At 41.2% G+C, this 21,475-nt stretch overlaps 1 protein-coding gene across 1 annotated transcript in view; it reads left to right on the forward strand.

The window, feature by feature from the left end:
• LOC139366816 (orofacial cleft 1 candidate 1) overlaps positions 1-21,475 on the forward strand; it is a 101,521-nt gene that overhangs the window by 21,824 nt on the left and 58,222 nt on the right. The window contains exon 11 of the mRNA XM_071104511.1: positions 16,819-17,058. Within this exon, the coding sequence (XP_070960612.1) occupies positions 16,819-17,058 (240 nt within the window). The remainder of the gene's footprint in view (positions 1-16,818; positions 17,059-21,475) is intronic.

The following is a 21,475-nucleotide window of genomic DNA, read 5'->3' on the forward strand; positions in this document are numbered from 1 at the left end:
TACACTTACCGGTCCATGCATGAGAGACAAATAATAACAATCTCTAAAGACATAAATAGTGAAAAATGAACACTGGTGTGCTGTGAAGTTTTTAGTTATTTTTATTGTTCTTTTTTTACCCCCTTTCTTTCTCCCTCAGCAGTGTGGGGGCTTAGAGCCTTAACCTCCTGGATGTGCGATGTGTGGGCTAAACCGCTTTACCACCAATTATACTAATTTCACTTCTGCCTAAATTGTTTTGTGTTGTGGCGTATGCAAAGATGCTCAGCAAGGAGATTGCGGGGCATAACGGCAGGGCTCGTCACACACCCTCTGAGGGTGGCTTTGCGCTGGGCACTGCCAGGCGCCGGCATGCACGTGGCGCTGGGTGTGTATCTTTTTACGTGTGTGTGTGTGTGTGTGTGTGTGTGTGTGTGTGTGTGTGTGTGTGTGTGTGTGTGTGTGTGTGTGTGTGTGTGTGTGTGTGTGTGTGTGTGTGTGTTCCAAATGGTTAATATGGGCCTTTAACAGTCAAAAAGCAACACTGCCAGGCACACAGTGCTGGGTAGGTAAATCCCAATAGTGCCACCAGTATACACCGTTTATGGAGAGTGGCAACTGTCAGAGAGCGGAACATGCAAATTGAGTTAAGTAGAATCTCCAGAGGATTTTTTTGAATATAATAGATGGTTTAAGATTAGGTGACTGTGTGTTGAACTGTCATCCCTGTGCTGTTTGTGGACATGTGTTTGTTTTTGTGGTAGGTGAATAACACCAGGATATGTCCCCTAGGCTGCTGGTCAACCGCCACTGTCTAGCTCCCGGGTAGCTGACTGTATAATTCAAGACCTGAAGTATCTTTTTACACATTTTGTTACATTACAGCCTTATTCTAAAATTGATTAAATCTATTTTTTCTTCATCAATCTACACAAAATACCCCATAATGACAAAACAAAAACAGGTTCAGCAAAGTTATAAAAAAAACTGAAATATTACATTTCCATAAGTATTCAGACCCTTTACTCAGTACTTTGTTGAGACACCTTTGGCAGTGGTTACAGCCTCAAATATTCTAGGGTATGATGCTACAAGCTTGGTACACCGGTATTTGTACCAAGCTCTGTCATGTTGAATCTCTGCACAGCTATTTTCAGGTCTGTCCAGAGATGTTTGATTGGGTTCAAGTCCGGGCTCTGGCTGGGGCACTCAAGGACATTCATACGCTTGTCCCCAAGCCATTCCTGCATTGTCTTGGCTGTGTGCTTAGGGTCGTTGTCCTGCTGGAAGTTGAACCTTTGCCCCAGTCTGAGGGCCTGAGTGCTCTGGAGCAGGTTTTTATCAAGGATCTCTTTGTACTTTCCTCCGTTCATCTTTGCCTCAATCCGGACTAGTCTCCCAGTCCCTGCCGCTGAAAAACATCCCCACAGCATGATGCTGCCAACACCATGCTTCACCATAGAGATGGTGCCACACATGACACATGGCATTCAGGCCATAAAGTTCAATCTTGGTTTCATCAGACCAGAGAATCTTGTTTCTCATGGTCCGAGAGTCCTTTAGGTGTCTTTTGGCAAACTCCAACCGGGCTGTCATGTGCATTTTACTGAGGAGTGGCTTCCGTCTGGCCATGCTACCATAAGGTAGGCCTGATTGGTGGAGTACTGCAGAGATGGTTGTCCTTCTGGAAGGTTTTCCCATCTCGGAAAAGGAACACTGGAGCTCTGTCAGAGTGATCATCGGGTTCTTGGTCACCTCCCTGACCAAGGCCCTACTCCCCCAATTGCTCAGTTTGTCCAGGTGACCAGCTCTAGGAAGAGTCTTGGTGGTTCTAAACTTCTTCCATTTAAGAATGGAGGCCACTGTGTTATTTTTTACCTTCAATGCTGCCAAAATGTTTTGGTACCAATCCCCAGATCTGTGCCTCGCCATAATCCTGTTTCGGAGATCTACGGACTATTCCTTCGACCTCATGGCTTGGTTTTTGCTCTGACGTGCACTGTCAACTGTGCGACCTTATATAGACAGGTGTGTTCCTTTCCAAATCATGTCCAATCAATTGAATTTACCACAGGTAGACTCCACTCAAGTTGTAGAAACATCTCAAGGATGATCAATAGAAACCAGGTGCACCTAAACTCAATTCTGATTCTCATATTAAAGGGTCTGAATAGTTATGTAAATAAGGTATTTCAGTTTTTTATTCTTAATACATTTGCAAAAAAATCTAAAGACCGGTTTTTGCTTTGGGATTATTAGATATTGTGTGTGTAGATTGTGTGTAAATACATTTTAGAATAAGGCTGTAACATAACAAAATGTGGAAGGGTTCTGAATACTTTCCGAATGCACTGTATATTGTTTGTTGTATGCTTAATGTTTTTGAATATTAATGTATAACTAGGTACCAGGATGCACTTTTCCATGGAACCTTTTTAGGTTCTCGGCGCTTCTGTACTAGATAGATACAGTGCCTTCAGAAAGTATTCATACCCCTTGCTTATTCCACATTTTGTTGTTAAAGCCTGAATTGAAAATGTATAAAATTCTTATATTTTTTTTCACACCGATCTACACACAATAAATACCCCATAATGGCAAAGTGAAAACAAGTTTTTTGAATTGTTTGCAAACATATTGAAAATGAAATACAGAAGTATTCACACCCCTGAGTCAATACTTTGCAGAAGCATCTTTCTGTCAAGTTCTGTCAAGCTGGTTGTTGATCATTGCTAAACCAGCATTTTCAGATTTAAATCAAAACTGTAACTCGGCCACTCAGGAACATTCATTGTCTTCTTGGTAAGCAACTTCAGTGTAGATTTGGCCTTGTGTTTTAGTTCATTGTCCTGCTGCAAGGTGGAAAGCAGACTCAAATCAAATCAAATGTATTTATATAGCCCTTCGTACATCAACTGATATCTCAAAGTGCTGTACAGAAACCCAGCCTAAAACCCCAAACAGCAAGCAATGCAGGTGTAGAAGCACGGTGGCTAGGAAAAACTCCCTAGAAAGGCCAAAACCTAGGAAGAAACCTAGAGAGGAACCAGGCTATGTGGGGTGACCCAGGTTTTCCTTTAGGATTTTGCCTGTGCTTAGCAACGGAATTTGTTTTTTATCTGGAAAAACTCCCCAATCCTTAACAATTACATGCATACCCATGACATGATGCAGCCATCACTTTGCTTGAGAATATGGAGAGTGGTACTCAGCAATGTGTTGTATTGGTGCTGCCCCAAGCATAACACTTTGTATTAAAGACAAAAAGTGAATTGCTTCGCAATTTTTTTGCAGCATTACTTTAGTGCAACAGGATGCATGTTTTTGAATATTTTTTCATTCTGTCAATCAGGTTAGTATTTTGGAGTAACTTTAATGTTGTTGATCCATCCTCAGTTTTCTCCTATCATGGCAATTAAACTCTGTAACTGTTTTAAAGTCACCATTGGCAACATGGTGAAATTGTCACGCCCTGACCGTAGAGAGCCTTTTAATGTCTCTATTTGGTTTGGTCAGGGTGTGATTTGGGGTGGGCATTCTATGTTTCATTTTCTATGATTTGGTGTTTCTATGTTTTGGTCGGGTATGATTCTCAATCAGGGACAGCTGTCTATTGTTGTCTCTGATTGGGAACCATACTTAGGTAGCCCTTTTTCCCTCCTTTCTTTGTGGGAAGTTGACTTTCTTTAGGGCACATAGCCTTTGAGCTTCACGGTTTGTTTTGTAGTGTTTATTGTTTTGTTCGGCATCATTGTAATTAATAAAAGAAAATGTGCGCTCACCACGCTGAACCTTGGTCCTCTCCTTTCAACAGCCATGACAGAAATCCCTAAATGTTTCCTTCCTCTCTGGTAATTGAGTTAGGAAGGACGCCTGTATCTTTGTATTGACTGGGTGTATTGATAATTAATAATTTCACCATGCTCAAAGGGATATTCATTGTCTGTGTAACGGCTGTCGTCGGAAGGATGAGACCACATAATATTTATTGTTGAAGTGAAACTTTTAGACCGAACAAAATAATAAAGAAAACACCAACCGAACAACTTCATAGTGCAAACTACCTGGTCACAAACGAAGAACAAGATCCCACACAGAAGGAGGGGAAAAAGCTACCTAAGTATGATTCCCAATCAGAGACAACAATAGACAGCTGTCCCTGAATGAGAACCATACCTGGCCAAACACAAAGAAATAGAAAACATAGAAACATGAACATAGAATGCCCATCCAAATCACACCCTGACCAAACCAAAAATAGAGACATAAAAAGCTCTCTACGGTCCACTTTTTTTTACCCATCTACCAATAGGTGCCCTTCTTTGCGTGGCATTGGAAAAACCTCCCTGGTCTTTGTGGTTGAATCTGGGTTTGAAATTCACTGCTCGACTGAAGGACCTCACAGATAATTGTAACGTATGTGCAACTTATTAACTTATTATTATTATTATTCCTTAACTTATTTAGGCTTGTCAGAACAAAGGGGTTTAATATTTTTTGACTCAAGACAATCCAGCTTGTCATTTTTAATGAATTTGTAAGAATGTTGAAAAACAAATCCATGTAGACATTAGGCCAGTGACAAATACATTATAATTTTTTCTCCCCAATTTCATGGTATCCAATTGGTAGTTAGTCTTGTCTCATCGCTGTAGCTCCTGTACGGACTCGGGAGAGGCGAAGATCAAGAGCCGTGTGTCCTCCGAAATACAACCCAACCAAGCCGCACTGCTTCTTTACACAATGCCCGCTTAACCCAGAAGCCAGCCGCACCAATGTGTCAGAGGAAACATCTGGCAACCATGTCAGCATGCACTGCGCCCAGCCTGCTACAGGAGTCACTAGTGCTCGATGGGACAAGGAAAAAATCCTCCCCTAACCCGAACGATGGTGGGCCAATTGTGCACTTCCCGGTCGCGGCCGGCTGCGACAGCCTGGACTCAAATCCCTAGTGGCACAGCTGGCACTGCGATTCAGTGCCTTAGACCACTGCGCCACTCGGGAGGTAGACAAATACATTTTTAATTCAGGGTGTAACACAACAAAATGTGGAAAAAGTCAAAGGGAGTGAGTACTTTCTGACGGCAAGGGTTTATATACTGAACAAAAATAAATGAATCCAAACGGTGTCACCAGACCGTTTATTTTGCGTGGCAAAAGTCGAGAGCGGAACATGCAAATGAGTAAAGTAGAATCTCCAATGGATTTTGGTGACTATAATTGATAGTTTCAAATTTGTTTGTGTGTTTGTTTTGTGGTAGGTGAATGACACCAGAATCTGTTCCCTATACTCCTGGTCAACCGCCACTGTCTAGCTTCTGGGTAGCAGACTGACTAATTGAAGACCTGCTGTATCTTTAAAAAGGTCTTTCTGTTTTAGCTTTAATGAATTGGCAAACATTTCTTAAAACCTGTTTTCACTTTGTAATAATGGGGTATTGTGTGTAGAGTGATGACAAATTTGTTTTATTTAATCAATTTTAGAATAAGGCTGTAACGTAACTTAACATGGAAAAGGGGAAGGGGTCTGAATACTTTCCAAATGCACTGTACCTGCAGTCAGCATGCCAATTGCACGCTCCCTCAACTTGAGATATTGGTGGCATTATGTTGTGTGACAAAATGGCACATTTTAGAGTGACCTTTTATTGTCCCCAACACAAAGTGCACCTGTGTAATGATCATGCTGTTTAATCAGCTCATTGACATGCCAAACTTGTCAGGCGGATGGATTATCATGGCAAAGGAGAAATGCTCACTAATAAGGATGTAAACAAATTTCTTCACAAAAGTTGAGAGAAATAAGCATTTTGTGGGATCTTTTATTACAGCTCATGAAACATGGAACCAACACTTTGCTTCGGCAAGGGAGGTTGTGAGGGAAGGGGTTTTCCCTCTTTATATGTGTATAGTTTTTATATGTTTTTTTGTGCTTCGTAGCTTTTCTTTGTTTTTTAAATTTGCGCTATTAGGTTCAACTAAGATCTTTAGTTTACATTGTACCTTGTCCTTTACACGTCCTCAATTAAGACATGACTCAGCCTAGTGTAGACCATCCAGCTGGAGGGAATGGCTTTAATTTTCTTACTTGGAACTGCAGCGGCATAAATAACCCAGTTAAACGTAGTACGGTGCTACACCACCTTCATCAATTGAAAGCTCACAATCTTTCCCAAAGAAACTCATGTGAAGGTATCACATCACTCAAGTCTTAGGTGCAGATGGGTGGGTCAGGTGTCAGCAGTCAACATTAGTCAGAAATAGCATTATAAATATTCACTTGATCTTCATCAGAATGCACTCCCAGGAATCCCAGTTCGACAAATGTTTGATTTGTTCCATAAAGTCCATCAATTATGTCCAAATAGCTTCTTTTGTTAGGGCGTTTGGTAAACAAATCCAAACGCGCATTCAGGTCCAGCCGAATGTTGGACAAAAGTTCAAAAAGTATAGAATCAATCTTTAGGATGTTTTTATCATTAATGTTCAATAATGTTCCAACCGGAGAATTTCATTGTCTGTAGAAAAGCAATGGACCGAGAGCTACCTCATGTGAAATGCGCGTGATTGAGAACGAGGCTGCTGCTAGACTCCTTAGTCAAACAGCTCCCATCCGGCCCCCCTTCACAGTAGAAGCCTGAAACAACGTTCTAAAGACAGTTGACATCTAGTGGAAGCCATAGGAAGTGCAAAATGACCCGCTCTTTCACTCAAACCCAGCCCTTTTCCTTTGTGTAACAAGCTGTCATATCTGTTCCGCCCGCTAGGGACGTTTTCCTTTATGACGTAATTTGTAATCAAGTTATGATTTAATTATGTGTGTGTGTGTAATTCTGTGTGATTAGTATTTAGTAAATAAATAATTAAACCCAATTTGCTGATTCAAATTGTTAGCTAGGGTTCGTGCAGATAACCAAGAATTTACAACTTTCAGATGAGACTGAATTAAGATGAGGATTAATATTGACTGCTATTGATGTAAAATATTACTAGGTCTTTAAGAGTTTATTCGGAAGATAACAGCTCTATAAATATTATTTTGTGGTGCCCGACTCTCTAGTTAATTACATTTACATGATGAGCTCAATCAGGTAATAGTAATTACGGAGAAATTATTTTATAGAATAGCATGTCGTATTACTTAATCCGGCATAGCCAAAGACACGACACCTCCATTTAAAGGGGTATCAACCAGATTCCTTTCCCTATGGCTTCCACAAGGTGTGAACAGTCTTTAGACATAGTTTCAGGCTTTTATTCTGAAAAATGAGCGAGAATGATCATATTGCGTCAGTGGATAGATTTGTGCATGCGCGTGCGCCGGGAGCGAGACCTTTTCTTTCTTTTCTTTATTGAAAAGGCTACCGTCCGGTTGAAATATTATCGATTATTTATTGTAAAAACAACCTGAGGATTGATTATAACAAACGTTTGACATGTTTCTACGAACTTTACGGATACTATTTGGAATTTTCGTCTGCCCGTCGTGACTGCACGAGCCTGTGGATTACTGAACAAAACGCGCCAACCAAATGGAGGTTTTTGGATATAAAGAGAATCTTTATCAAACAAAACAAACATTTATTGTGTAACTGGGAGTCTCTTGAGTGCAAATATATGAAGATCATCAAAGGTAAGTCATTAATTTTATTGCTTTTCTGACTTTCGTGACCAATCTACTTTGCTGCTAGCTGTTTGTAATGTTTTGTCTGCTGAGAGCTGTCCTCACATAATCGCATGGTTTGCTTTCACCGTAAAGCCTTTTTGAAATCTGACATGCTGGCTGGATTAACAACAAGTTAAGCTGTGTTTTGGTGTATTGCACTTGTGATTTCATGAAAATGAAATATTTTAAATAATTTAGTTTTAATTCGGCGCTCTGCAATTCACCGGATGTAGACAAAAATGATCCCGCTAAAGGGATCTGAGTGGCAAGAGGTTTTAATATGGCCGCAAGAAAATCCCCTTTACTTAACTTGCCATTTAAAATTGCTCACAGTAGCTTTATTTAACTTGTGGTACATCAGATCTGAAAACCTCTTTCAAGACAACTTTGCTCCTCTTTCAACCCGCACTAAGGATGATTTGGAAAGCTGGTCTTTGCTACACCTAACCTTAGTCACAATAATTAATTATATTAATATGAATACTCTCCCTAAATTATTTTATCTCTATCAGTGCCTACCGATTTTTCTTCCCAATACATTTTTCAAAAAGATCGACGGCCTAATTGTATCTTTTATATGGGACAAAAAGCCCCCTAGGATACGAAAACAGCTTTTGCAGAGGCCCAAACCAGTCTAGCTCTACCGGATTTTAGATTCTATTATTGGGCCGCTAACCTTAGGCTCATTCAGTACTGGTTGCAGAGAGATATTCCCACCCCCAATTTGGCTATAGATGGAAGCCGCCTCATCTATACCGGCATCATTGTCTTCGCTCGCTCACTCCTCCATTACAGGCCCTTACTCTTCCTTCACCAAAAATATGTGTCAAAACAACATTGAACATCTGGAATCAATTTAGCCGCCACTTTGGGTTTCAGACAACCTCTTCTTTTGCTACAGTAGCCTCAAATCCAGCTTTCCCCCATCTATGATTGATGGTGCTTTCTCAACATGGTCTCGGTATTAAAAGATTCAGAGATCTCTATATTAACAATACATTTTGTAATTTGAACAATTATCAGATAAATTTGGTCTCCCCAGACATCATTTCTTTAGGATCTTACAAGTCCAGAGTTACGTCCACAGCATAGATCCCTGATTCCCCACCCTTCTTATCCCTCTTCCTACTCTGAAAGACACCTTGTCAATAATCTTTAGTCAAATTTGCTCACTACAAACCACCTCATTAAATGATATTAAATCCTCATGGGAGGAGGAACTGGGTGAGGAAATGTCTGATGAACTATGGGAAGGGGCACTCAAAAGAGTACATACCTCTTCTATTTGCGCTCGACACATTCTCATTCAATGCAAACTCATTCATAGGGCCCACTGGACCAAAGCAAGATTATCCTAAATTTACAAGGATGTGAACCCTAATTGTTTACGTTGTAACCAGTCTCCTGCTAATCATGTACACATGTTTTGGTGTTGCCCATCTCTTGTTGGTTTCTGGAAAGACATCTTTAACACACTCTCAGAATTAAGCGGCACAGAGATCGAGCCAGACCCATTTATTGCATTATTTGGGGTTGTCTTACCCACAACACATTTGACCAAAATGAATAAGGATGTAATTGCCTTTGTCACTTTGTTAACGAGACGATTAGTTTTACGTACATGGAAATCCTCTGCACCCCCTTCTCATGCTCTTTGGATTAAATCCGTTTTGAATTTCATAAAGTTGGAAAAAATTAAACACACACTCAATAGGTCTATAGACAAATTCTATGCCATGTGGGCTCCCTTCTTTTCTTATGTTAAACGACTACATTTCCCTGCAGTGCCAGAGTGATGTATATTTATATATTGGTGATTTGTATATTGGTGATGTAAGAGGCCTGGTATGTGTATACGTGACATCTCGGATGTTAAGGACTGTATGATCTGTGCTACTTGACCTGTAACAACTGTATCAAAATATATATTATTTCTTATCTTTTAATTTTTTGTATTTGTTTTGCTGTATTGTTGTCTTTGATGTGTTGTTTTATATCACTACCAAATAACTTACAAATGCAACTATTTTGTAAATGCTGTTGTTGAAAATTCAATAAACAAAGTAAAGATGGGGTGACTGCAGCTGTTTTGTAGTTGGAAGGGGAAAGTTCCGTGGGCGAGGGAGAGGTTGTTGATGTGTGTGATATATGGACAGAGAGCAAGTAGGCAGGCTTTAATGAGTACAGGGGGGAGAGGAAGTTGTAGTCTTGGATGGCATGGTGAGTTTTGAGATATATGGAGAGTAATGGGGGCAAATTCGGAGAGCAGGGTTTCAGGGGTGACAGTTTGGAGGTAGACGGGGGAGGGGCGGTTAACCTGTCTAGGACTGGGGTTCCGCCAACAGCCAATGAAATTGCAGGGCTGTCACGTTCTGACCTTTATTTCCTTTGTTTTGTCTTTATTTAGTATGGTCAGGGCGTGAGTTGGGGTGGGCAGTCTATGTGTGTTTTTCTATGTTGGGGTTTTGAGTTCAGCCTAGTATGGTTCTCAATCAGAGGCAGGTGTCGTTAGTTGTCTCTGATTGAGAATCGTACTTAGGTAGCCTGGGTTTCACTTTTGGTTTGTGGGTGTTTGTTTTCCGTGCGTGTGTTTGTTGCCACACTGTACTGTTTCGGTTTAGTTTCTTTCACGTTTATTGTTTTGTAGTGTTCAGTTTATGTCTTTAAATAAACGTTATGGACACTTACAACGCTGCGCATTGGTCCTCCGATCCTTCTCGCTTCTCCTCAGGAGGAATGCCGTTACAGAAATACCCACCAACAAAGGACCAAGCAGCGTGGTAAAGGGCAGCGTGGTAAAGGGTTCTAAAGACTGTTGACATCTAGTGGAAGCCTTAGGAAGTGCAAGATGACCCATATCCCACTGTGTATTCGATAGGGGCAGGGTTCAAAAACTACAAACCTCAAATTTCCCACTTCCTGTTTGGATTTTTTCTCAGGCTTTTGCCTGCCATATACGTTATATTATACTCACAGACATCATTCAAACAGTTTTAGAAACTTCAGAGTGTTTTCTATCCAATACTAATAATACTATGCATATATTAGCATCTGGGACTGAGTAGGAGGCAGTTTACTCTGGGCACGCTATTCATCCAAAAGTGAAAATGCTGCCCCCTATCCCAAAGAATTTAAGAGCGATTGATCAGTCAGTAAGGAGTTTTTTTGGTGATCTTGTCCTTGAAAAACTAAAGGAAGGAGTTTTAGAGTTCAGTGGAGGGAGTAGAGAAGGTGTGGTCACGGGGCTGAAGTGGCTTGCTGACAGTGGATAACAGAGTCTGGGAGTTCTTATTGGAGCTGTTGATGATGTTGGAGAAATAAGTGGACCTGGCAGCACTGAGGGCATCACTGTAGGTGGTGTTTGTAGGCCTCAGTGTGGACAGTGAGCCCAGACTTCCTGCTCAGCCGCTCCAGGTGGCGGCCAGCATGCTTCTGGGCGCGGAGCTCAGGGGTAAACCAGGGTGGGGAGGAGGGGAAGGAGCAAAAGAGAGGTTAAGTTTGGAGTGGGCCAGAGAGTTGAGTGAGACAGAGCATTGAATTTGGCAACTAGTTCATCAGGTGAGTTGGAGGTGTGGTCAATGGGCAGGGCGGAGCAGATGGCATCAGAGCTTTGATGTTGTGGAAGGAGATGAGGCATTTGTCAGTGTTGTGTGGTGAGTATGAGGTAAGATAGAAATTAAGAATCTTGTGTTCAGACAGCGGGAATAGGGAGGGGGAAGTATAAGTTAGGTTGGGGCCAACAGAGCAAACAAGGTCAAGTATGTGTCCCTTGATGTGAGTGGGAAAATTGACATGTTGGGTAATATTGAAACAGTACCTAATGGCCATGAAATCAGAGGCGAGTTTGTGTGCACGTGAGTAATTCCGACAGTTCAGAGAGGAATGATTCGTTAGCTTTACACCCTGACTACACTGCTCGCGTCGTGTGCACCGAGCGTTGCAAAATAAATGTAGAAATCTATATTATTCAATTATTGCACCTACACTGCTCGCGCTCCTCAACGAGTGTCTGCATTGCCAAGGGATAAAATAGAAGTCAGTTCTATTTGTGATGCAGATCGCGGTGCAAGTCCTGCCTCTCCCATCTCCTCATTGGTTTATAGAAGCAGATACCCACGTGCCATCTCCTCATTGGTTATACCCACGTGGGTGATTGAAAGACGAACTGTGTTGTTGGTCGTCATGGTAATATTATGAAATCACCATATAAGTTCAAAGAAGAAAAAGCCTGGAAGGCAGAGAGATGACTAGAAACGAATCGGTTGACCGTTTTATGTGTGGATTAATTTGTCGGAGTAGAGGACCTTGTGCATTTCAGGTAAAATAACAATTCAATGTTTATTTCCCAGGACAAATTAGCTAGCAACAGCGAGCTAGCTATATAGGACAAATTAGCTAGCAAGTGCAAGCTAGCTAGCTAAATTGGCGTAAATGTTTAATGCTTTTCTACCTGTCCCCAAATTAATGTAATTGGTTCAGAGTTTGTTTTGATATTTCAACCTGCGTGTTGTGATCGAGTTTGGTGTGGGGGGACCAAATAAATGTATGCACGATGGTGCACAATGGCGCACGCGCGCAGCCGGTTTGGGTTCTGTGTTAGGAGGACGGTACACAAGGATAGTGGTTATTGAGCAAAATGATTTGTAGGCAATGTATTCAAATGAAGAGATAGTAGGGAGACAGTTCAGGTATTTCGATTTTGGAGTTGTTACAGTACAGCGAGGCCGCCACCACGGCGGTCACACGTAGCCATAACCAGTGGGAGTAGCTTGGTTAAGAGAAAATAAATCACCAGGTTGTTGCCAAGTTTCAGTTAGGAGGAGGAAGTCTAGCTTGTCAGATATTAATTCATGAAGCAAGGGGGCTTTGTTGTTCATTGATCGAGTGTTGAGGAGAGCAAAGTTAATATTGTGAGACTGATGTTTTTTAGTGAAAGGGACTGGGAGACTAGTCAGGATTGAGGGAAAGATGAATGAAGCAAAGTACAGACAGATCCTCGGTGAAAAACTGCCCCAGAGCACTCAGGACCTCAGACTGGGACGAAGGTTCACCTTCCAACAGGACAGCGACTCTAAGCACACAGCCAAGACAACGCAGGAGTGACTTCGGGACAAGTCTCTGAATGTTCTTGAGTGGCCCAGCCAGAGCCCGGACTTGAAACCAATCAAACGTCTCTGGGGAGACCTGAAAATAGCTGTTCAGCGACACTCCCCATCCAACCTGACAGAGCTTGAGAAGATCTGCAGAGAAGAATGCAAAATACCGGTGTGCCAAGCTTGTAGCGTCATACCCAAGAAGACTCAACGATGTAATCGCTGCCAAAGGTGCTTCAACAAAGTACTGAGTAAAGGGTCTGAATACTTATGTAAATGTTATATTTCTGATTTTTTTATTTTATAAATTTGCAAACATTTCTTAACCTGTTTTTGCTTTGTCATTATGGGGTATTGTTTGTAGATTGATGAGAGGGAAAAATAGTAATTTAATCCATTTTAGAATAAGGCTGTAACGTAATAAAATGTGGAAAAAGTCAAGGGGTCTGAATACTTTTGAAATGCACTGCTAGACATGACTCGGCCGTTGTGTTGTAGAATTTGGGAATTTTGTCTCATGTATAATACATTCTATACATTAGTTTATACTGATTTTATCATAGATTTTCGTTAACTGTAATTTTGTATTTTTTTCTAAAAGATTGTCAGTTGGATATGCTCTCTGCAAGGTTTTGTATATCTTCCCTATCATATGAACATCCTTTTCTGACTCAAATAAGATTCCCTCAAGGTTGCTCTGATGTCCAAAAGATTTCAAATCAGAATTTTGTGATATGTAACTTTTAAGTTGCATGTAATACTGAACAAAAATATAAACACAACATGTAACAATTTCAAAGATTTTACTGAGTTACAGTTGATTGAAGGAAATTAGTCAATTGAAATACATTCATTAGGCCCTAACCTGTGGATTTAGGCTCACCGTCTGGGGAGCCAGGCCCACCCTCTGGGGAGCCAGGCCCAGCCAATCAGAATGAGTTTTTTCCAACAAAAGGGCTTTTTTTTGGCAGAAATACTCCTTACCACCCCTTCCTCAGATGATCTCGTAGGTGAATAAGCCATATGTGGTGGTCCTGGGCTGGCGTGGTTACACGTGGTCTGCATTTGTGAGGCCGGGTTGGGTGTACTGCCAAATTCGCTAAAACAATATTGGAGGCGGCTTATGGTTGAGAAATGAACATTCAGTTCCGTGGCAACAGCTCTGTTGAACATTCCTGCAGTCAGCACGCCAATTGTTCGCTCCCTCAACTTGAGACATCAGTGACAAAACTGCACATTTTAGAGTGAAATTTTTTGTCCCCAGCACAAGGTTCACCTGTTTAATGATCATGCTTTTTAATCAGATTCTTGATATGCCACACCTGTCAGGTAAATGGATTATCTTGGCAAAGGGTAAATGCTCACTAACAGGGATTTTGTGTACATTTGAGAGAAAAGCTTTTGGGTGTATGGAACATTTCTGGTATCTTTTATTTTAACTCATGAAATAATTTTTGTTCAGTGTACAATGTTGTCGCTCCATCTTCAGTTTTCTACTGTAGCAGTCATTAAGCTCTATAACTGTTTCCACGTCACCATTGGCCTCATGGTGAAATCCCTGAGTGGTTTCCTTCCTCTCCGGCAACTGAGTTAAGAAGGACACCTTTATCTTTGTAGTGACTGGGTGTATTGATACACCATAAAAAGTGGAATTAATAACTTCACCATGCTCAAAGGGATATTCAATGTATGTTTATTTTATTATTACCCATCTACCGATAGGTGCCCTTCTTTGCGAGGCATTGGAAAACCTCCCTGGTCTTTGTTGTTGAATCTGTGTTTGAAATTCACTGCTCGACTGGGAGACATTACAGATAATTGTATGTGTGGGATACAAAGATAAGGTAGTCATTAAAATATAATGTTAAACACTATTATGGTACACAGAGTGAGTCCATGTAACTCATGTGACTTTTTAAGCTAACCTTTACTCCTGAACTTATTTAGGCTTGCCATAACAAAGGGGTTGAATAATTATTGACTCAAGACATTTCCTAAAAATTATGGGGCATTGTGTGTAGACCAGTGATTCAAAATCTCACTTTAAATTCAGGCTGTAACACAACAAAATGCGGAAGAAGTCAAGGGGTGTGAATACTTTCAGAAGGGACTGTATATTGTTTGTTGCATGCTTAATGTTTGAATATTCATGTATAACTGGGTACCAGGATGCACCTTTTTAGGCCCTCAACACTACTGTATGAGATAGATAATGTACTTTAATAATCCATGAAGGGAAATGTAATATTAATGCCCCATGTTTGTGCACGTGTGTGTGTTTTATGGTAGGTGAATACTAGGTACCAGGATCTCGCCCGTAGCGCTCTTGAAATAGGCTCCTGGTCATCTATCACTCTTCAGCTACCAGGTTGCCAAATATGCCAAATGTCCCTTTCACTGGCACTATACACTGAGTATACAAAACATTAAGAACACCTGCTCTTTCCATGACATAGACTGACCAGGTGAAAGCTATGATCCCTTATTGATATAATTTGTTAAATCCACTTCAATCAGTGTAGATGAAGGGGAGGAGACAGGTTAAAAAAATATTTTTAAGCCTTGACAATTGAATTGTGTATGTGTGCGTGCCATTGAGGGTGAATGGGCAAGACAAAATATTTAAGTGCCTTTGAACGGTGTATGGTAGTAGGTTTCTGGTGCATCGGTTTGTGTCAGGAATTACAACGCTGCTGGTTTTTTGACTCATAACAGTTTCCTGTGTGTATTAACAATGGTCTACCAAAAGAACATCTAGCCAATTTGACACAACTGTGGGAAGCATTGGCGTCAACATGGGCCAGCAACCCTGTGGAACGCTTTCGACACCTTGTAGAGTCCATTCCCCGGCGAACTGAGTCTGTTCTGGGGGGGGGGGGGGGGGGGCTAAGGGCTGTTCTTACTCACGACGCAACGTGGAGTGCCTGGATACAGCCTTTAGCTGTGGTACATTGGCCATATACCACAAACTCCTGAGGTGTCTTATTGCTATTATAAACTGGTTAACAACGTAATTAGAACAGTAAAAATGCATATTTTTTCTCATACCCGTGGTATACGTCCTCATATACCATGGCTCTCAGCCAATAAGCATTCAAGGCTCGAACCACCCAGTTTATATTGTTCTCTGTTCTGTATGCTGAATGCATGCCAATTTGCAAAAATTTGTGAAAAGGTTGTACATAATTACATAAATACAATAACATAAGCACATAAGGGTATGCACACATCTACTTTTGTAATTAATGATGATGGCTAATTCATACAAAATTGTATTTTGAGGATGCCATTCAGGAAGGGAAACTGAATGAGTGTTTTTTATTGTTCAGTGATCATCTAGAATGAATTCCTTAACAGTCCAACAATCTTCCCCTATTGCTCATCATATCCTTGAAATGAAGCCATTCCAACAAAACAAACAAACAACAACAAAGCTCATCCCGGAACCTCATTGTGATTAGCTACAGTTTCGTCACAGACTCAGACACTAACCCTCTCCCCTCACAGATGAATTGCTTCCTGAATTAATCCAGAGTGTTTGTCCTTTAACGTTTTCAACTGAATCCCTCCCCTTGATGGATTTCCAACCTGATATGCTCCCCCTTTTAAAAGCCAATAACTGAAATGTGCAAATATTGTTTTTATTTTGTGAATAATTCTCTCAACTGTATACAGTTTGGGGGAAATACTGTACCAGGCTTTCCTTTCCAAATTAAACAGAAATTACTCTGAGTTGTTAAGCAGCAATGCTTGTGTTACAGTACAGGATGTACAAATGATATGTTTAGGGTAATGAATTTACTTTGTGAGTGAGAATGATGCACACTGTCTGCTGTCTGGTGGAGAGGCAGGCAGTGGCACGCTGTCTGAGCAGAGGGAGAAAAGGATAGAGTGAGATACAGAGAGAGTGAGGGAGGGGAAGAGAGCGCAGGGAGAGAGATACAGAGAGAGAGAGCGTGAGGGAGGGGGGAGAGAGTGAAGGAGACGCCAGTGCTGTGTCTGTGAGGGGTGCGTTCCTTGACCTCTGGTTTCTTGCTGCAGTGACGGTAACCGTAACACAACCTTCTCTATGTAATGCAGGTGGAGTGGTCGCAGAGTCCCCAGCCCATGGAAGTGCGTGTGCGCTGCCTACGGGCAGTCAGGGACAAGCTGCCCAGGGGCCTTTACAGCCTCAGTGTGGCCCTCCACAGCCGTCTGGGAGGTCCCGCCCTCACCTGGTCCTGTCTGAAGGAGGAGCAGTGGGCTGGGACCACAGAGCCCGTGGAGCACGGGGGCCACTTCTACGACACAGAGCTGTACGTCAACCAGAGCCTGTTCACTGTACGTAAGCATCACAGGGATGGGGACTGCTCCTCCGCTCCAATCGGGTGACAAACACATTTAGTTTAGCCCCCCATCCTGGCCTTCCTCTATTGAGAGTAATGTGTTTTTATTCAGGAGGGGAAGGACAGGATGTGATTTGTGGCGATGGGAGTTCATTCAATAAGACCCTCTTTTATTGAAACGATGCTTGGGGAAGCCGCTCAAGAAATAGTCCTTGAGATATGTGCAATGATGGCGGAAAAAAAGAAAAAACATATTCTTCATCTGAAAGCAATTCTGACACTGAGGGGCTCTGGATTAAAACACGTTCACTTCCAAGAGGGGGAAAAGTCTTTGACATGAAACCCAACACTGAATTAGCTAAATACTATCTTTAAAAACAAACAGGAGTTATCTGTCAGATAAAAAAATGACAATGCACACATGCGGTATTGAAATAACGGTTACAGCACGCTGTAGGTTTAATTTGTTTTCCACCGCAATAATTCCAACTTCTCTTCTTTCCAATGGTTTACTCTTTGGCTGCAGTGTAGGCTGTAGATTGAAAGGGGTTATGAAAATGTATATTAAACAGTAACTGTGTATATGAGGATGGAGAGACATTGCATTAAAATATGCCAGTGAGAGCCTCTAGGTTTGACTTGGGGGAAATCCAATATGAATAAAACAGCAACTTTTCAAACATGACATTTAATCCATGCATGTAAATCAAAAGAGAGATATATTATTCATTTATATAAGGGCATAGTGTTTTATTGGAATGAAAATGAAGTACAAATGCACTGCAAAATGTAGTGTATTTTCCAGAAGTCTATATGAGCAGCCATCATGCAGTATGCCCGAGCTGCAACGGTGACTAAAGTAGGCCTCTACAGTGGTATTTTTAGACGTGGAACTTGGCAAATGAAACTATTTCCACTGTAACACCCTGGATAAAGTCTTGATACTTGTTACTCAGTTTGACTAAAACATTTCACTCCAAATTCTATTGAACGTTATTAGTTCAGCTGCGTTTTCAGAGGATGGTTAGCATAGCAGTAGCATGTGCCACAGTTTTAGGTCTTATAAATATTTTTTATTTAACCTTTATTTTAACAGGGAGTCCCATTGATGCCAAGGTCTCTTTCACAAGAGAGCCCTGTGAACATTTTACATTTTTAAAAGGGAGCCCTTTGAAATGTAACCTAATTCTAAATCATCTCTGTACTGTTCAAAGCACTTGTTGGCACTACAACAACAAATGCTAACAACAATAAAAATGTCAGATAGTGGATGATGACCAGAAAGTCATGTTTATTCATTGCTATAAGATGCCTGATGCAATGCTGATACCAACATATGAAAACTATAAAAGCTAATCCACAATTTGTTTCCCTCCTGATCCGTTTTTCCAAAGTGTTAAGATGCAGAAGGACTGTCTAGATAGTCAGTGTTCCAATGGCAACTCTAAAGGGCCTTATCGCATGTGGCCACTGTCAATGCACTGCTACAGTAGGTGGGCGTATTCATCAAGCCTCAGTCTCCTGATTATATTGTCTCAGGCTCCATCTGACATAAAGGACGGCGTAAGCCACCGAAACTGAATGCGGACCTCGCTGGGAAAGGCTGTAGGATCTGATTCAGAGGTATAAGGGTTTAAGTACGGCACTGCAAACACCTTGTGTCACTCTCAATCCTCTAGTCTCTCCCCAACCCTGGCTCTTATTTATAGATGTTGTTGTTAGCTGTGGAACCACTGCTGATCAGATTTGTCTGAGACTATCTGGATTGGCTCGAGTGTTTTTCTCTTTGCCCACGTTATCGTGCGATTTTGGGAGTGTGTTTGCAGTGCCTTCTGAGAGGAAATGAGGAATTAGCAACAGTAGGAGGAAGCCAGGAGCTTATTTTTGTTTTTGGTTCCCCTGTTCTTTGTGTGTGTGTTTGGGGTTCGTTTTACCAGGAACACTGCACTTCAATTTGATCTGTCTTAAAGATTCTTGCGAGGAGGCTGCACACATGAAGGGTGTCAGGCCCACGGTCTTAACACAGTGTTTACTTCAAGTGGGTAGAAGCATAAGATCCAACATCTTAATATTGAAGGGGAGGAAGAGGATGGAAAGCATGGCATGATAAACTAAATCTTTGGATTTTCTTTTGATTTTTTTTTCTTTTCACCCAATCTTGTCTTTTTTCCCCCTCAGCCCTTCATCTTTCTTTTTTCCAGTCATTGTTCTAATTCCGCAACTTTTTTCTTCTCTGTTTTTTTTCCGAAAGAAAGTGTTTTAAATTAATTTCCCAGAGACGGAGGAACGATAGATAAAGTTCTAAAATTGAGTCATCTTGTGTGTTAGTTTGGACAGTCGTTTTTTTCCCTATTTTTCCTCCATTCCTTTTTTTTCTCTCCTTTCAAGATTGGGGCAGCAAATATCAGTCTGTTTTTAATGAAATGTGATAGTTGAATGGTTTAATAGGCGGTTCCACCAGGCCAAGGCAAACTGGAACACTGGACCATATGTTTCTGTTTGCTGCACCACCTGAGAAAGCCTGTCGTGCATCTCATCCAGGCCTGGCAGGCTCTCTCAGGCAACTGTGCCTTCCGCTCCCTTCTCTTTCCTTACCTCCCACCTCCCTGTTTATGTGGCTTATAGTTCTGTTACGGTAAATGAACAATATGAAATATTTTTCAATATCCATAATATGCAATATTATGCCATAAATTGTGTCTTGAGTCAGACACTTCCACCATCATTTCTCTCAGGTAGGTACCAAAAGCAGATTAGCGGGGGATACACATGATTTATGTGATAAAACAAGTCTTCACCGTTTTCCATTACAACTAATAGAGGGATGAAATATTCCCCCCTGGTGATTGATGAAGTGGCGTGCTCCTCGTTGTCAGTTCATTTTTTAAGCAGAATGTAAGTCTACTGCTCTCTGGGTAAATAAGAGTCCCTGTTTTGTCATCTGCTAGCACAGCCCAAACTCCTCTACCTGCTGCTGCATGCGTGATTTTGTAACGTGGCTCAGTATGCTAAGGTCATGTTAGGCATGTTACTGTAAAATGTACATACTTGGGTTCACAGGGAAATTAACGTTAATATCTTCAGGGTGTCCGCAGGTCCTTAAAACTGTCTTAAGTCTTAAATTAATTTATCTAAGATGGGATGATGAACCAAACATTTTTGACACCGACATTGGCCTCTTACCAAAGCAATTTTGCTTTAGTCGGTAATTTCGCTTCTGGCTCTCACTCCCGCTCCCCCAATTGCACATGGAGTAAAGGGAGAGAGGCATTCTGATAAGCGCAAGCATTGACTATTGACAAGTTGAGCCACATTTCAAAATGTAATTGACACAGTTTACTACTGTTACTGTTATTAAAAAAAGAGGAGAGTCCCAGCTTTATGTGAGTAGAACAATAACTTCTCAACAGTCAATATAGAGGAAATAACACCGCTTTACAATCAAGGTATGTAATTGAGATGATTGAGCGCACCATTTGTGGTGAATACATCAAGTAGCCTATGCAGGCCTACCAATGGAAGGTTTTCTCAGGATGTTACATTTACTGTTAGATCAGTTGCATGACTATCTAGCAACAATATCATATTAAGAGTTAGCAATCTAGCTAAGGTGTTTTTTTGTGTTCCCACTTCCTCTGCCGGTAAATTATGTAGCATAGGCTATAGCCTAGGCCAATTTTAACACAAAAAACATGCAGGCAAATTAATCTCTAAATATACATGATTATTCTGGATCCTATTTTGACATGTTTTACCTCAAGATATCCATCATGCATTCCCTGAACATGTTAGATGAAATAGCTCATTTTTCCATGTCTTTCTTGGCACTGGAAAAAGTCAGTCTAGAGCCCTCCTGCTTAGCTAACTTGCTTGGAATTATAGCCATTTGATACCTGATTTACTGAATGAGGGAAGGACCTTGTTAAGCTGGATCAAAAGCCTGCACACACAGTGGCCTAGCTCTCCAGATGGAGAGTTGACCACTGTTTTGTACAGTAACAGTGCTGTATGTTTGACTTTAAGGCATTTCTTTCACAGTTGTATCGTTATGGTATTGAGTATCATTATAGTTGGTATTGGTATCGATGCCAAAATTCTGAACACTTAAGAGTTTGTGATCTAGCTAATGATTAGCCGGTTGGGATAGCCTAAACAAATGCATGCTTCAGCCATCTATATCTTAGCCACTATGCTACTCCATCCGTTAGGCGGCAGGAGAATGCCCATTGCTAAAATAGCACACCTGCCTGATATGAGCCATGTAGGCTATACCCTTTGGTGAAAGGTAGTATCTAAAAAATACTATTTTTTTTGCCAAAATTGCCACATTTCTGGAGGGAAATATTAGTAGGTGTGTGGCGCGCCCAGACTCTCAACAATCGAAATGTGTTGATCACCTCCAGTCGCTCAGC

The sequence above is a fragment of the Oncorhynchus clarkii genome, chromosome 15 (genome assembly GCF_045791955.1).
Source record: "Oncorhynchus clarkii lewisi isolate Uvic-CL-2024 chromosome 15, UVic_Ocla_1.0, whole genome shotgun sequence".
NCBI classification, from domain to species: Eukaryota; Metazoa; Chordata; class Actinopteri; order Salmoniformes; family Salmonidae; genus Oncorhynchus; species Oncorhynchus clarkii.